This window comes from Pan paniscus, chromosome 4, assembly GCF_029289425.2.
Source record: "Pan paniscus chromosome 4, NHGRI_mPanPan1-v2.0_pri, whole genome shotgun sequence".
In the NCBI taxonomy this organism is placed as follows: Eukaryota; Metazoa; Chordata; class Mammalia; order Primates; family Hominidae; genus Pan; species Pan paniscus.
The window spans coordinates 54697793-54715633 of NC_073253.2; the positions used below are offsets into that span (position 1 = coordinate 54697793).

General features: G+C 36.6%; 1 protein-coding gene across 7 annotated transcripts in view; it reads left to right on the top strand.

Annotated features, from left to right (window-relative positions):
• The window catches only part of PDE4D (phosphodiesterase 4D), a 1528950-nt gene that overhangs the window by 1277104 nt on the left and 234005 nt on the right, over window positions 1–17841 (top strand). For 6 of the 7 annotated variants that reach the window (XM_034960060.3, XM_063604447.1, XM_057302295.2 and 3 more), the window contains one exon: window positions 4455–4646. In XM_034960060.3, coding sequence (XP_034815951.1) covers window positions 4455–4646 — 192 coding nt within the window. Of the gene's footprint in view, window positions 1–4454; window positions 4647–17841 lie in introns of those variants that run through there. The other variant, XM_055112358.2, reaches the window with a different exon arrangement.

Here is a 17841-nt window from a genome sequence, read left to right on the forward strand (position 1 = left end):
TTTTCTCCTTTTTTTTTAACCCTGTTTTTTGTCTTTCTTTTTTTTTTTTTTTTTTTTTGAGACAGAGTCATGCTCTGTCGCCTAGATTGGAGTGCAGTGACACGATCAGTCACTGTAACCTTGAACTCCTGGTCTCAAGCGATCCTCCCACGTGTGCCTCTAAAGCATCGGGATTACAGGCATGAGCTACTGTGCTCAGCCTCTACTCTGTTTTCTACCTTTTATTTGTTGCAAAAGCAACATGTTTATTTTAACAAATACTGGTCTTCCTCATCTTACTCCCCTGAGATTTCAATGTTAAAAGTTGATTTGTGTGTTTCCACGTAAGTCTTTATAACAAGCTTCTGTTGACACTCCTTGGCCCAGCTTTCCATAAACACATCCAGCCCTACCTATTAGGTTGAACTGTACAAAATTGCCATTTTTATAGGTCCCCACTATTCTTTCATACCAAGCCTCAAATTTAGCCAGACACTAAATGTCCTGTTTTATATACATGCCTTATTCATTCCTTCTTTTTTTTTTTTTTTTTTTTTTTTTTTTTTTTTTTTTTTTGAGACGGAGTCTTGCTCTGTCTCCCAGGCTGGAGTGCAGTGGCGCAATCTCGGCTCACTGCAAGCTCCGCCTCCCGGGTTCACGCCATTCTCCTGCCTCAGCCTCCCAAGTAGCTGGGACTACAGGCGCCCGCCAACACGCCCGGCTAATTTTTTGTATTTTTAGTAGAAACGGGGTTTCACCGTGTTAGCCAAGATGGTCTCGATCTCCTGACCTCGTGATCCGCCCGTCTCGGCCTCCCAAAGTGCTAGGATTACAGGCGTGAGCCACCGCGCCCGGCCTCATTCCTTCTTGATTTTGTTTTTGTGGCTTCACTTTTGCTGGATGGCCTCCACCCCCAACCCCAGCTCTACTCTGGCTGGACATTTTTTAACTCTCCTTCAAAGGTGTACATCCTGCAACTTCTTAAATTCCCTTTACATTCATTGTCTACATCACATAGTCTGATTGCCTATATAATACAATTTCGTGTTTTAGTATTTATATGCTATTTAATACAGATGCCACCTGTTTTGCTGCTTTTATTTTCTCTGGTTGCTTGATGTTCTATTACCTTGACTAGACTTTAGTGCTTTCTAGAAAAGGACAATGTGTAGTATATCTGTACTTATTCAAGTGCTGATCTAAGGACATAGGATGTAATGTAAAAGTTTATTCAATGAATATTTCAAAATACAAAGTCTCTTTTTGTATAAAGTCATTCACTAATACTGACATTGGCTGATACTTCAGACTAGAGATTCTCGGTAATATTACTTTTTCTTGATAATTAATTTTGATTGTAAGAGCATTTAATATCATGGAAATAAATTATGCAAACGAACTCAGACCCTAGGTTCACTTCCCAAAACAAACCGTATTCTGAGAATACTTGTGGTGCCAAAATTTAGAGTGAAACCCCAGACTATTAATGATGCTCAAGTTACTTTGCTCCAACACAATAAGTACTCAGTGATTTGTTACAGAAATTCAATTAAGTCTTCTCAAGTATTTTTTCTTTAAGAAAAAGTCCAATAAAATATCAGTCACCATTTTTAGATCTTCATTCTCAATGTTTGTAAAGCTAATACTGATATTAGATTAATGTAATTTTATCAATATTGATAATTACTTAGTATACATTGTGAACTTTGTTTTTTGGATGTCATTTAAAGGGTTATTTTCATGAGTTCCTAAGAAATAATTTAGGCCTTTAAGGTTATTTAACCCTTCAGTAGAAAATAGTTTCCTTGTTTAAGAAAATGATCTCCATCTAGTGGACAAATTTTTATATTACAGTATACAAAGAAAAATATTAAAGCCCCTAGAATATCTCATATCAAGCACTTCCTGACCTATTAATTAATGTTTTGGTTTTAGTGCTAATATTATGGCTTAAAAGTTGTAAGATTTAAAAATATCGTAACTATCTAAATGACTTAAGGTATTTAGCAATATTTGTTTCAAAACTTATAGTGGAGTGTTAAGACTTGCTTGATTTAATTGGAAAAATTATAATTAAAGAAAAAATTACTGATTTATACAAATTTGGTGTTTACTCAGTTGAACTGAAAAAAACTAAACCAAAACTCACACTTCTGTATCTCTTACATTTCTGTTCATGCACAGGAAGGAGAGGGTATTTTCTTTTTTAAAGTGTAGCAATAAGAATATCTTGATATTAAGGGGAAATAAACATAAACATTTCTACAGGCATTCACATTACTAGGTCCTCCTCATGCTGAAAAGCTGCCATGTCTATCTTCTTAGAAGAGAAATCTACTTTGCCAAACCCCCACTGTTTAGAAGTTTTTAATGCCTTCCAGTTGTATGCTAAATACCTTCAAAAACCTTAAATACTACTCTTCGTGAAAACTTCTCAGATATCCCAGCCTGAGTTAGTCATTCATCCTTTATTTTTGTATCTTAATGCACTCATATTAAGTGCTTAATAAATGCCTATTTAAGCATATCCAAGGAGAGTTTGCCAAAGATCCCTAATGTATGTCTATTGAATGATTAGAGACCATCCTCCCCTTCCAGCCTTCCTGGGAATTGACAAGGTTTCGCATACATATGTGCCTATCCTATTCTGGTGAAACAGATGTCCCCTGTTTGGGTGCCACATATATTTGTGGTTTATATAATCATGCAGTAGAGCTGGAAGGACTTTAGGAACAATCGATGATTCAATGCAGTTAGCTCAGTGACTGGTCAATTAACTTTTCTAGGACCTGGTATCCTTGTCTGTAAAGTGAGTCTGTTCGACTTGACAATCTCTCATTGTCCTTCCTGAACCAAATAAATATGTCTATAAAGAGACACAATTCTAAGAAAATTTTAAGTTGGAAAAACATATTTACAACTGCTCAAGATAATGAGTTTTCCCTCTTCTGTTTATTTGATGGATTATTTCGGAGCCACTGTTATTTGATCACAGATTCAAAAGTGATTCATGAAACATCTTCCAATCTTAGAGTCATAACTCTATTTATTAATGACTCCAATAAAGAAAATAAAGGAATGTTTTAAAATGAGCTAGTTAATAGTTTGAATAAAGATTCTAATGGGGAAAATATTAATGACAGCAAAACTTGAATTCACATGTTTATTTATTCTTTCAACAAGTTTTTCTTTAAAACCACACACCTGCTGGGCTATCATAAGCTATCACCCTCCTCTCCTAAGAACACATGAAAGTTGACTTTATTTTAATACTGGTTGATGTTTCACTAGAAAGGTTCTTTGTGGAAAGTTTATCTAGATTATAAGGACTATGACGTTAAGAACTGTGTGTGTAGATTTTTTCCCAGCTCTAAAATATGTATTGCTGAGCACAGTGCCTTTTATTCATTTAATCATTTACTCAAGACACTTGGGCACAGTTTTCAGTGTGCCAAGAATACGCTGAGTCTCCATTTGTAGAGAGCTCACAATCTAGGAATGGAGACCGGGTGAAAAACATTTTCAATTCATTGTAAATTCTGTCATTAGGGAGTGGGAAAGTGTCTTGGGAGCGTAGAGAAAGGGCCTTTCATAAAGCTCTGATGTACCAGGGTAGCCTTTCAGGTGCAGGCTAAGTCTCAAGGATGAGTGACAGTTAGGCAGGGGAAAGGGGATTTGATTATTTAGGGGAGCAGGAGGTGAGGTGGTGATGGCCTGTGACAAGGAGATAGTGCCTCAATATGAGTTGAGCAAGAAGTACCCAATAGCTGAGGATGGCAAGTTGAGGCTGGGAGGGCAACTAATTGCAATTGAGAGCAGATGGTTAGACTGGCAGTCTAGCAAAGAAATTTTGACTTCATCCTGAGAGCAATGGTAAGTTACTGAAGGGTTTTAAACTGAAGAATGACACTGGAAAATGGATTCAAGACACTAATATAAAGGTTGTTATAATAATATAGGTGAAATTTGATGGAGACCTGAATTTAAAATATTGGTAGTAGGGATGGAAGGAAGTGGGTACAATAGAAATTAATGCTTGGATGGATGTTATAGGGTAGGAGTGTGGAGGGAGAAGCCCAGGTTTGGGAGAACAGCATTAGGCACAAAATGGGTATTTGTTGAATCAAATTCAAATATTTGATGAATTACTGTGTATTTGTTATTTTCCGAAAGGAATTTTGTACTTAGAAGATTATGTTTTGCAGAATGTTTCCCTTTTAACTGAAGTAGAGTTTGGAAAAACCTGTATCTTGTATCTGGTCAGTTAACAACAGTATCCAGGAGAACAAGAATGTGAAGTCAATGTGTTTTTCTTTTATGTATTTCAATATTATCATATTTTTATGGCAGAAATTAGCTGTAATTTTCATTCCTGCTAATTCCACTGTCAATTCCTCAGCTGACGCTAAATGCTTTGTGAAAATATGAACATGTGAATGTTCACAGCAACATAATTCCTTCTCTTTCCTTTACAGTTTTGATGTGGACAATGGCACATCTGCGGGACGGAGTCCCTTGGATCCCATGACCAGCCCAGGATCCGGGCTAATTCTCCAAGCAAATTTTGTCCACAGTCAACGACGGGAGTCCTTCCTGTATCGATCCGACAGCGATTATGACCTCTCTCCAAAGTCTATGTCCCGGAACTCCTCCATTGCCAGTGATATGTAAGTACAAGGGCAGGCAAAGAGAGAGAAAACCGAGTAAATTTATATCTAGAGCTGATGACATAATAAAACTAATGACTTTTGTTCAACTGTATCACTCTTCTCCAATGTAGAAAGAATATGAATAAAATTATACAAGCTAGAAATGAATGGTAGATTTAACTTGAGTGCACTGTCACTCTTGATTCACACACACACACACACACACACACGCATGTATTTATTTTCCCAGAAAATACTTTATAGGAAAACTGAGAATTAAATTTTTAATGGAAACTAACACTTAAATCATTAGCTTATATTTATGTAGAGCCTGAGTTTTAGCTACCTAACTACATGGATATTTTCTAATATTTTGAAAAGCTTTCAACTCCATTTGAAAAGTCCTGTGATAAGAGACTGTATAGCCTTTTGAATATATTTCAATTGATGTATGTACAGATGTTAGCACTGGTTTGCCAGATCATTTAAGAAATCTTTGTGGGACTTTGCCAAAATTAAACCAACTTTTAAGGATCGTGAGAGGCAAGCACAGAAAACATTAGACAGACTTGAATATCATTTAAGACATAGTACAGCTTGAAAAACAATGAAAACTGACAAGCAGGTTTGCAGATCCTGTACCATCACTAGCTCATTTTCTCAGTGCATTTCATTCTTGTGGTAGTGTGCATGTTTTTCTACATAGGTCTTTATTCTCACTCAATACCTATACTATCATTCGTGGCACATCTGCCTCTGTATAGAATCGATCTTCATCTTTCTCTCTTGGTCTATACATTTGTCCAATAACATTCACCATCTTTTCATGACACCCATCTCAAAAACTCATAACAGGTTGCAATTTATCTTATAAGAATTAGTCTGTATGGGACCCCTGAGTGTCTAGTGTTATTCTTGCCATTCTAACAGAGCATCAGTTGTATTGCAATAGGTCTACATGGGGTTCTAGAAATGAAATTATATTTCACTCATTTTTACAAACTATGGTTGCTATTTTAGCAGTTGTATTATTGACGTCTACCCTTCTTCATCTCTAAACAACTTTCTATTCCTAGTGGCCCTATTTTTACATTATTTTTATCTCACTTCCTTAGATTTGAAATTCATGACACTTACTTATTCATTCACACATAATGAGAATGCTTCTTGAGCAAATATGGTGTATTTAAAGCTCTCAATCTGTGGAGCAGTGAGGTCTGGCATTTTAGACCATTGTAATAAAATATGGTGAGCACAATCCTTGAGGCATTTATCATGTACTGCAGGAACAGAGAGAGGAGATGGAGAGTTTTCCACCCAAGGGAAAGATACAGAAAATACCGGGCTAAGGGAACAACATTTACTAAATGTGAGGCATGGAAAATTATGGCTGAACTAAGGAATGACAATCTGCTTGATGTGAATAGCGAAACCTGGCAAGAGAGAAGAAAATTTCAAATACAGTCTATGGGATCTGAGAGCCACGGAGGTTTTTAGCTGAGTTTTGGCATGATCAGATTCTTGTTTTTATTGCATCTTGATTACTCTATTGTTGAATGATTGCATAGCGAAGTCACTACAGGGAAGTATTTCATGTCGAAATTCACAGAAGTAAGGCAGGCTAAATATGATGAAGACCTAAGTCAAGGGAGTGATGGCAGTGGAGCAAAGAGCTGGTTTAGATGCAAGAGGCTTATAGAATGGGTGTGTGTGTGTGTGTGTGTGTGTGTGTGTGTGTGACGTATGTATGTATGTTGGGGGACAGCCAGTGGAGAAGGAGAATCAAAGAGAATGCTGATTTTTGTCCATGAATGAGTACGTACATGGTGATGTACGTACATGGTGATGAGGAACAAAGGGCAGAGAGTAGAAAACATGACAGATAACAGGTGATGAATTGGTTTGTACATGATAAGGCTAGGGGAAACAAGACAATAGTTAAAGTACTGGGACAGCAAACAGAAATAACAGTCCAGAGGACCAGGAGAAATAGAACCGTTACCTTCTATAATTACTAGGTTTTTGAATGACAGTTGAGTGGTGCGTTGTATTCAGGTAATAGCATTAGGAGCCCCTGAGTTAAGGAGTGAATTGAAAGTGGAAATGTGAGCAAATTCAGGCATCTCTTTAAAAGGCTGATGGGTGGAGTAGGAAGGAAGAACTAAGGCTGCCTGACAGAGAATTAGGTTCAAGTGGAATTTTTTTGAATTCAGGTTACTTGAGCTGAGGGAAGGCTCCAGGAGATAGAAAGAGACTAAAAATTCAAGGGGAAAGAGGGTTTAAAGATGGAGCTGTAGTTGCTGACAAAAACATGATCATGAGCCAAAGTAAGGAGGCTATCCTTGGAAAAGTAGTAAATACCAGAACTGTATTCTTTAGGAAGGACAAAGAAGACCTGCCTTGGCAACATAGTGAGACCTTGTCCTTACTAAAAATCCAAAAAAATAGCTGGGCATGGTGGCACATGCCTTTAGTCCCAGCTACTCTGGAGAGGTAGGAGGATTGGTTGAGCCTGGGAGTTCAGGGTTGCAGTGAGCTACGATCATGCCACTGCAGTCCAGCCTGGGTGACAGAGGAAGACAAGACTGTGTCTGGAAAAAAAAAAAAAGAAGAAGGAGGAGAAGGAGAAGAATAAGAGAGAAGAGAAGAAGGAGAAGAAGAAGAAGAGTAAAAGAAGGGAAATGTAAATTTAGAGATGGAGGAGTAAAATGTTAAGAGATATTAGCCATGAGTTCTCTAAACATTTTACTCCTCCATCTCCAGATGAAAGAATGTAAAAGTAGAAGGTACAGCCATCAATAGCCAGAGGAGAGAGGGATGGGGCAGCTTGAGAAGAAAGGGAAAGGCTTAAAAAAGCCACTATGCAGATCAAAAAAGGGAACAGGGTAAAGGTAAGTAGAATACTGACCAGCCCCATAGATAACAATAAACAATGTTAAATAGGCGAATGACAGAATTGAAAGTCACCTAATGCAACTTCATCAAAGGTGAGTCAGGCTTGCTATTGACAAAAGAAAGAGGAAAACTCACAGTGAGTTAGTGGAGTCCATTTATGTAGTTATGTGTTCTACCTTTTTAAATTGTAGTAAACTGAGTTTGGGATAGATTGTTTCTTTCATACATTCTACTCCAGTTAGTAAATATTAAATATATACATATATTTTATGAAAAGCTTATAGCATTTCATATTTAAATATGAAATGCTTTTATTTCAAAATCAAACTTGCAAGGATACCTCATTTTGCTGTATGCCTCAAGAGTTCTTTATCTGATCAGACTCAGGTAGGAATGATGAGTTTAATCAGACCTTGAGTTAACACTATATTTTGCTGAAAAGTAATGTGTTGACATGTTTAGCTTTCCATTCTCCTTGGATATTTATATTGGAGCAGTAAGATATTCCTTTGATACCAACTCCTAGAAAGCATTCTTTCTACCAAGGAGATTAAGTTTCTGTGGAAGGAAAAGGAAATAGAATAAATAATAACTATTTCAACATTTAATCTGACACGACACATATCTTCCACCATAAAGGACTATGCCTTCTCTTAATTTGAATTCTCATTTGGCCATGTGTAAACTTTAATTTTCTTACCTTACCTAGTTCACAATAATGCTATGAAGACTGTCTGATGTGTATAATTCAACTGCGCTTTATAGAGAATGATGTTATATATTTAATTACTTGATGATTTCTTATTAATAGTTCTAGTTAAGCTTTCCTATTGAGAAATTTTCTTAGAAATTTCAAACACAAACAGTACCTAATGAGGGTAGGTACCTAATGAAGGGTATTTAAAATGAAGGTTTGTGGTTATCTATTTAATTGAGCTGTTTTGGAAAACCTTTAAATACTCTTTAAGTTTAAATATAACTATTTACTATATTGGGAAAATGAGAAGAAGGAAGATAATCCCTTCCTAGTAGATAGGATATCGTCATCTTATCCTCTATAAATAGAAACCAATGAAACAGCTGAAGAACAAAACAGATAAAGATGGTAGTAATAATAATCATAACATACATGGTATGTGTATATCATCAACTTTCCCAAGTATTTTCACACAAGCTATCTTATTTGATATACTCACAGTCCTTTTGATAGGGACATTGTTATGCCATTTTACAGATTAGAAAGCCAAAGTCCAATGAGCTTAATCTTTTGAAAAAAAAGCAAGCATTTTGATTATTTCTAGGAGCACATAATTTGATAATGCCATTGTAAACAAAGTACTTTATACTACTACAGCAAAAACTGCTGAGAAACAGAAGTAATTGTTGATCAAATTCATTAAACCAATGAAATACATAGCAGTGTCAAAATTTGATTAAGAATAAAATAAAAGCTCAAGGAGGTACAAAGTAAATAGGCAGCCAACTCTTAGAGAATGTATACAAGTATATAGCACTAGGCTAAATTCAGAATCTAAAAAATTAGCTCATATAAGGCAGAAGAGAAGTTCCTGACCACTTCTGCTCAGAGACCATCACACAATTTGTTAAATATAGATGATGCAGTAGCAACTTAATTCTTAAAAAAAGTAAGAAAAAGAAAAATGTTAAGTATTAGCATGACTCTAGTAAATAAATACAGGAAAATAAACTTGAATTACCATTAATGGTAAAAATTTTTATAACAGTAGAAACAACTAGATAACAAAAGGTTGGTTGCCCAAGTGGTGTCATGAAGTAACATGAAGAAAATTACAGTGTAAATAGACAATATTTTTGTCATCTTAATATTTCAGCATCTGAATAACAATCACTTCTGTGTTTTCATATCATCCAGTAATATAGTATCTGTATTTGGAAACACATAAGGATATGATACATTGCAAAGATTAAGAGGAGAATTAGCAATGACAAGATAAGTAGAATTAAGTCACAAAACTATGAATTTATTGAGTATAAGTTACCTGTCAAACTACTTAAGTTTTAAGAAATACTCAATTCACCTGGATAACTAATCCTCTCTTCCCCATCCTCTGTTAAATTAACACCAACACATAGAATGCAAAGATGATCCAATCGGCTCTTCACTCACATTCATACACATTGCTTCTACACACAGAATATGGGGTGGGGTGAATGCATTCAGAGGGCCAGTGACGAGGAAGTGAGTAGATTTGATATACCATAAAAAGCTGGGGCATACTTGGGAATCTAGCTAAGTTATCCCCAGGCTCTATACAGATATCTCAGACCTCACTGATCAGGCCTTCGGGGTGCCCCATTGGGGCATTTTCTCAGCTAGTAGATAATACTCTCCCTACCTCCCATGTCAAACTACTGTCCTTTCTTTAGCAATTAACAAGTCCCTCACCACTTCTTGGGCCTCTAATGTGTGTTTTCAGTCACAGCCACTCCTCTCTACTACTTTTGCCTGCTAAGTATAAGAGTAGTATTGCTTCCAGTCCTGAGTTTGAAAAAGGAAGAAGAATTCCCTTTATGTCAATTTGTATCTTTTATTCCAGATTATTAATCTTCCCTGGTCTCACTAGGAAGAATATAAATAAAAAGACACGTTGCATTACAAAGGTTCTAATTCTCACTGGATCTACATGAAAAGTTTGTAGTCATCTCTTACCTAGATTGCAAGATAATATTACACTAATGAACATTTCAAAAGCATATCAATTTGTTATCTTGAAAGCTTTCTTCCATTAACCACAGAAAGAAAGCTACCATGGCCAAATCATCTCTTCCCCAGTTCTGGGTTTTTCCCAGCTGGGGAGGTATCCTCACCCCTCACCCTGTGGTGTAGGAGTGATGGGACTAGGGCCAGAGTTCTCAAAATGTGTCCTGAGGCAACAGAGGGAATGTACATGGGTGCAAGCGTTGTTTTAAATGTTCAAGAAAAACACGAAAACATCTGTCAACCACCTGGAAAACTAATAGCTTGGAATAGTTCCCAGTTTCCAATTAAGACCATGATATTCCTTTCTGTGACACCATATCTTTGCAAAATTGGGTTTTCAGCAGTTGCTGGATAAAAATCAAGTGCTGAGCAGAAATCAATGTGCAACAAAAAATAAGGGAGGCAATGTCCAATCTCATTCCAAAATGAGAAATTGACATAGTGCTCAGTGGGTGCTAAATTGTTAGAACAAAACCTTATTAAGTTATTTGGACTTAACTATTTAATAATTGGAACTATTATTTATTTTGGCCAATGTGTTGCTCTTATTAAAAAATTGAGATATTAAGGGCACCATGTACTGAGAAAGTCTGAAAATATTTGGATTAGTTGTTTATTCATATCTGAAGAATTAGAGCTAAATCAGGCTAGGCGTGGTGGCTCACATCTGTAATCCTGGCAATTTGGGAGGCCAAGGCAGGCAGATGGCTTGAGCTGAGGAGTTTGAGACCAACTTGGGCAACATGGTGAAACCCTGTCTCTACAAAAAATACAAAAATTTGCTGGGCATGGTGGTGGGCGCCTGTAGTCTCAGCTACTTGGGAGGCTGAAGCAGGAGGATCACTTGAACCCAGGATGTTGAGGTTGTAGTGAGCCACGATTGAGCCACTGCACTCCAGCCTGGATGACAGAGTGAGACCCTGCCTCAAGAAAAAAAAAAAATGATTAGAGATAAATCAGATCTCTATGTGAGACTATGTGAGAGAATTTTGTTAGGAGTTAAAAAAATAACAGTTTCAAAGCTGTGAAGTATCTGATGTGCTCTAGAGTAGAGAATTTATCTTTTTCTTAATTCTGTTAGGATCCCAGGTAGCCAAAATCTTTTTTTATAAAGTGTGATATTATTTTGGTAATGACCTAGATAGACCAGGCTTTTTCTTCCATTGCTGTGTGCTGGCCACTGTTACTAGTTTTATTCGGAGTGTTGATGCAGGCATTAATACTAGCTATTAAATCTCAAGAAGTTTATTGGCAAAATATGCTAAGGTCATCTGCTACTAGAATACCTTTTTACTATCTTTTTGTTTAAAAATTCTGCTTTATTTGGTGCCATTTATTCAATCACTTAAGTCATTTTATTTCTGATTTTAAAAAATGGGAGTTTCATGAATTGTAAAATAAGTCTGATAAATTAGCTAAACATGTTTCTTCAATCCTTGAACTGGGGGATTTAAAATATTAGCTGAATAGGCATTTTATATTCCTATTCTCATACTTTCAAAAAAATCATAAAAATGAAATCCTGATGTTTAGACATTTTAAATGGTAATGTTTTTAATGCCACAGTATAAAAATAAAGCATTGATTTTAATGCACTGCTACAGTGAGATGGTGTCAGCACCTCTAAGTATCATTGCAAGTGCTCTAACCTTTAAAATAATGAATTAATTGAGTTATATGTAGTAATATATCTTGGTTATTACTGCCAAAGTAATAGATATATACTGAAGTCTTAGGAGAGATAGAGGGATAAATGTTAGTCATAAAAAGTTGTTAAAGCAGAGGGAAAAAGAAGTGAAAACTGACCAAACATATATGTAATTCATTGTTTGTATGACAAGCCTGCTGCAATTCGAACTCTAGGACTTTGTGCTAATATTTAGCATACCATTTTATTTTCTAGATTTCCTTTATACCCACTATGTTCCTCAGTATTTGCACTCACTTTTTTTGTTTGTTTGTTTTGAGATAGAGTCTCACTCTGTTGCGCAGGTTGGAGCGCAGTGGCACAATCTCAGCTCACTGCATCCTCCGCCTCCCAGGTTCAAGCGATTCTCCTGCCTCAGCCTCCTGAGTAGCTGGGATTACAGGTACCTGCCACCGTGCCTGGCTGGTTGTTTTTTTTTTTTTTTTAACTTTTAGTAGAGATGGGGTTTCACCATGTTGACCAGGCTGGGCTCGAACTCCTGACCTCAAGTGATCCTCCCACCTTGGCCTCCCAAAGTGCTGGGATTACAGACTGAACTCACTTTTAAATCTTTTAAATGTGAAAAAAAAACTCTAAAAATCATGTGAGTTTTTCTCACTCCTGTATAAAAGAGAAAGAGTGTGAAGGTGAATTATTTAAACTTATAAATAATGATTATATAATTATGCTTATACATCAGATTTAATACATTTCAAAGGATAATATCTACTTTCTTTAAAAAAAATGCAGGGAGAAGTGGTAGTTTAATAACAAGAGCAATTATTCCACAATCCTATGAGACATTGAATTCCTGCCAGAAGAAAGTAAACTCAGAATTGGCCTCAGTCAAGGAAGATTAGCCTATTTTTCAGTGCATACCAAAAGAATGCAATCTCTAAGAGCACATTATGTGTGAAATAAACTAAAATAAGGAAAGTTTGAAGAATATTTTGAAAGAAAAAAACTAGTCCAGTAACCTGGATAGTGCTCTCAATGAAACATGGCCCCTAGATGAAGGACCCATAGTTGAAAATTACTGATTCTTCCTGCCTCTTGAAATTCCAAGAGGCAAATGGCCATTACAGAAGAGATATTGGTTCACCCAGTTGTGGATATTGTACCTAGAGGTACACTAGTGTACTCTCACTTTATCTCAACCCTCTTCCCTCTGTATATTAAAGAAGACTAAAATCAAAACCATGCTCCAGTGTATTGTAAAATAGAAATATTTTGAACTTTAATTTTTTTTTTTTTTTGAGACAGAGTCTCACTCTATTATTGCCCAGGCTGGAGTGCAGCAGTGTAATCACAGCTCACTGCAGCCTTGAGCTCTTGGGCTCAAGTGATTCTCCCACCTCAGTCTCCCTAGTAGCCCAAACACAGGGGTATGCTACCACACCCGGCTAATTTTTTTTAATTTTTAGCAGAAATGAGGTCTTGCTATGTTGCCCAGGTTGGTCTCGAATTCCTGAGCTCAAGCAATACTCCTGCTTTGGCTTCCCAAAGTGCTGAAATTACAGGCAAGAGCCACTATGCACAGCCTGAACTTTAAGTCTTGACGGTGGGGCATATGGTGGCGGGCTGGGAAGAAGAAGAAAGTTGACTTCTATTGGAGATAACCAATACGTGTTTTCCACCACATTCTAAATAAAGGTGTGTATTAATTGATGTGCATTTTTGAATGAGTATCACTGTTTTACTCGTTTGGAAAATAACAGTAGCACCTACTCCATGCCAGAGTATCATTTGAAGACACCATAGATCCATGAAAGTAAGACAAAAAAATTGTTTGGAGCATGCATTCTTGTCTTTATTTAATTTTTAAAAATTCTTGATACAAAAGGAGATGTTTCCAGCCAACACTGAGATTCCCATATGAATACTTGTTTTCACTTACACATCAATCATTTTAAATATTTACTTTTGCTTGTCAGTCTTAGCTTCTTAATGAATTGTTCTCAATGTCTCCTTTACTGTTTTCTGAGCCATATAAGGAAAAACAGTCACACTGCTGGAACATTTATGTGATGTGTTTCTTGAGATAAGATATTCCAGGGAGTATTACTAAATCATTCTGTCTAAGCCCTTGCAATATGAATCATCTAAAGATGTGCTTCTATAAATAAACAGAAAGAAAGCATCAAGCAGACCCATGGTTTTTCTTTAGAAAACCAAGTAAGGAATATCAACCACTGGGCTTTGCTTTCAGATTCCTGGTAATCTGTGGTATGATTCACACCAGGTTCACAGAGGAAACAACCCCAATTATTCCGTCTGCCTACTGCAGCATCTCCCAGGCTTTGTGTCCACCTACGGTTAATTGCCTTGAGACTTTATGGTTTTTCCTAACCTTGGGTTAAGAAAAATTTGCTGACATTGAATACTGGAAAGTTGTATCTAAACATATATAATGTGTCAATTCCTGCAACCCTCTCTTTAAGACGCAGGGAACTTCAGAGCAGAAAGAAAAAGAATAACTGCTCACCCCTCAACAAATGTGGAAGGTTGTGATGTGACAAGAAATCATTTCACCAGTTCAGTAAATGACATTGTCTCCCAATAAATGTCATGAATGATCCCAAGTCCAAAAATTTTTAACTCATTGTTTCACTCCCAAGGGAGAACAAAGCTACATGCAGATCTCATATTTCCATGTTTCAAAATTCATTTTTTCTTTAGTGCTTACAGAACTTCAAATTGAATTTGTTATAACCACCAAGATCAGTTTTGTTTTTGTGGATTGGTGTGTGTGTGTGTGTGTGTGTGTGTGTGTGTGTGTGTGTGTGTGTTTAGCTAGTGGATAGCATATTAGACAGCACCGAGAGTCTTGCAGAATATTCTGTTGCAGAAATAGAATGTTGCAGAAATATTCTATTGGACAGTGCTGTTCTAGAGTCTAAAACATTTACTTCTATGTGCCTTCAGAATAGTCTAAATCCATTTGAGCATACAGAAAGCGGCATGGTAAAAACAAAACAGTATTTGAAGGCCTGGGCTCAAATCCAGCTACACTGAACATTTCCATGCCTTGGGATTTTATGACCCAGTAAAATTTCTGGGACACTGACCTAGGGTTACTAACTCCTTATTTTGCCAGGTAAAGAACATTAACAAGGAATTACCCATCAATATATATATTAATTTTATTTTGTAAAGACATTTTCACTTCAGTGAAAAAGAAAGAGCATAATCTCAGAATAAAAGAATTTTCCAAAGGAATACATATAGTTAAAAAAAAAAATCTCACTGCATGGTCCATGTACACTCTGACTTTGACAAGGACCAGTGAGCATTCTGTTGGGCAAGTACCAGATCTTAGAGTGGCATTTGGAAACCACTGAGTTCTGTCAGCTTGTCAAGGGCATGACTGCCGATGAGTAACTTAAGTTTTCAGGGCCTAGTTCCTTATGTTAGAACGGGAATATGAGCATCCATTTAATGCAGAGTTGTCAGGATTAAATTCAGCATGTTGGTAGAACACCGTGTCTGGTGCCTAGTAGGCATTCATAAAACACTTGCTCTCCTCTCTGTCTGATCAAGGGCTTCCTTTTAATCTATTGAATCTTTTCACCACATGTAGACCTTTAAAATTGTTGCACTAGTTGACCAAAAATCTTTTCCCTAGGATCCCATTCTGGTGAAAAACCAAAAGGGCAGGGCCACTGGCATTAAGAACAAGCCTGCCAATAAGATAAACTGTGAAAGAAGATCCCGTTCCTAGAACACAAAGTGAGAGCACTTGTGAATCCCTGCCCATGTACTCAACTCTTTCGCTATCCTTCTTCCCTCCATGGAAGTCAGACTCTCAGCTTTGTACTCAAACCTTCTGGTGATAATTTGGGACATCAGCCGTCCTAGAAAAGTCTCTCTATTGTATTGGTTTTTATTAAACAAAATAACCTAATATGCTTAGTGAATATGTCTACACACATGTGCTAAACATTTGTTTAATTATTTAACTTGGAAAATTTTGGTGTATCATTTCTAACAGAGATAGTCTTTGTGCCATCATATAACTAACAAATTTGAAGGCATTCATTGGCATCATGTATTTTCTCTAATGAGGCCTAAATTGTTTTCTCATGACAAATAAAGAGATTCCATTTTAGACTAGATTATTTTTTGCTTATGTTGCATAAACTTCAGTCCCATCTGCTTTATCATCAGTGCCTGTCCTCCACAAGTGATATGAGCACACATGAGCCAAAAATTAAGGATTTTTGGTTGAAAGATTTTTTTTTTTTTTGGTCAAAGATGGGGCCGGGCTCTAATTCTTGTTTTAAATTTATTTTTCATCAACAAATAACAAATTATATGCATTTATTATATACAAGGTAATATTTTGATATATGTATACATTGTGGAATGATTAAATCAAGCAATTAACAGGTCCTTCACCTAACAATTTATCATTTTTTGTGATGAGTACATTTAAAATCTACTCTCAGCAATTTTCAGGTATACTATGCATGATTATTAATTATAGTCACCAGCCTGTACAGTAGATCTGTTGAAATTGTTTCTCCTTCTAACTGAAACTTTGTACTCTTTCACCAACATCTCCCATTCCACATCCTCCCATTCTCCCCCAGGCCCTGCTTCAGTCCCTGGGAACAACTGTTCTACTCTCTGCTTCTATAAGTTTGATTTTGTTTTAAGATTCCACATATGTGTGAGATCACATGGTATTTATCTTTCTTGCCTGGCTTATTTCACTAAGCATAATGTATTCTAGGAACATCCATATTGTCATAAATGGAAGGATATCCCCTTTTTAAGCCTGAGTAGGATTCTAGTGTGTGTGTGTGTGTGTGTGTGTGTGTATAACATTTTCTTTATTCATCTGTTGTTAGACACTTAAGTTGATTCCATATTTTGGCTATTGTGATTAATGCTGCACCAAACATGGGAGTGCAGGTATCTCTTTGACATACTGATTTCGTTTTCTTTGGATATATACCCAGAAGTAGAATTGCTGGATCATATGGTAGTTTTATCCTTAATTTTTTGAAGACCCTTCATACTGTTTTCCGTAGTGACTGTACTAGTTTACATTCCCACCAACAGTGTAAAAAGGCTTCCTTTTCTCCATGTCTTCACCAACATTTGTTACCTTTTTTATGATTAAAAAAAAAACTATTATAGGTGTCAGGTGATAGCTCATCATGGTTTTAATTTGCATTTCACTTAAGATTAGTGATGTTGAGCACTTTTACATATACCTATTGACCTTTTTTTGTAGGTCTTGTTTTGATTTTAATTTTTTTGTAGAGAAGGTGTCTCACGATGTTGCCCAAGCTGGTTTCAAACTCCTGGGCTTAAGCTATCCTGCTACCTCAGCCTCCTAAGGTGCTGGGATTACAGGTGTAAGCCACTGTGTCAGGCCATTGTTTTGAGAAAGACCTATTCAGGTTTTTTGCCCATTTTAAAATCAGGTTATTTGTTTTTTTGCCATTGAGTTGTTTCTTAATTCTTAAAATATTAATAAGATGTGAGCAAACAGTTTAAATTTCAGAAAACTAAATATCTTTGAAGGTCACTGTACTAGTCTGTTCTCATGCTGCTGATAAAGACATATCTGAGACTGGGCAATTTACAAAAGGAAGAGGTTTAGCTGGACTCAGAGTTCCACGTGGCTGGGGAGGCCTCACAGTCATGGCGGAAGGCGAGGAGGAGCAATTCACATCTTATGTGGATGGCAACAGGCAAAGAGAGAGAGCTTGAGCAGGGGATCTCCTCTTTTTAAAAAATTAGATCTCATAAGACTCATTCACTACTATGAGAACAACGCAGGAAAGACCAGACCCCCTAATTCAATCATCTCCCACCAGGCTCCTCACAGGACATGTGGAAGTTGTGGGAGTTAAAATTCAAGATGAGAACCCCAT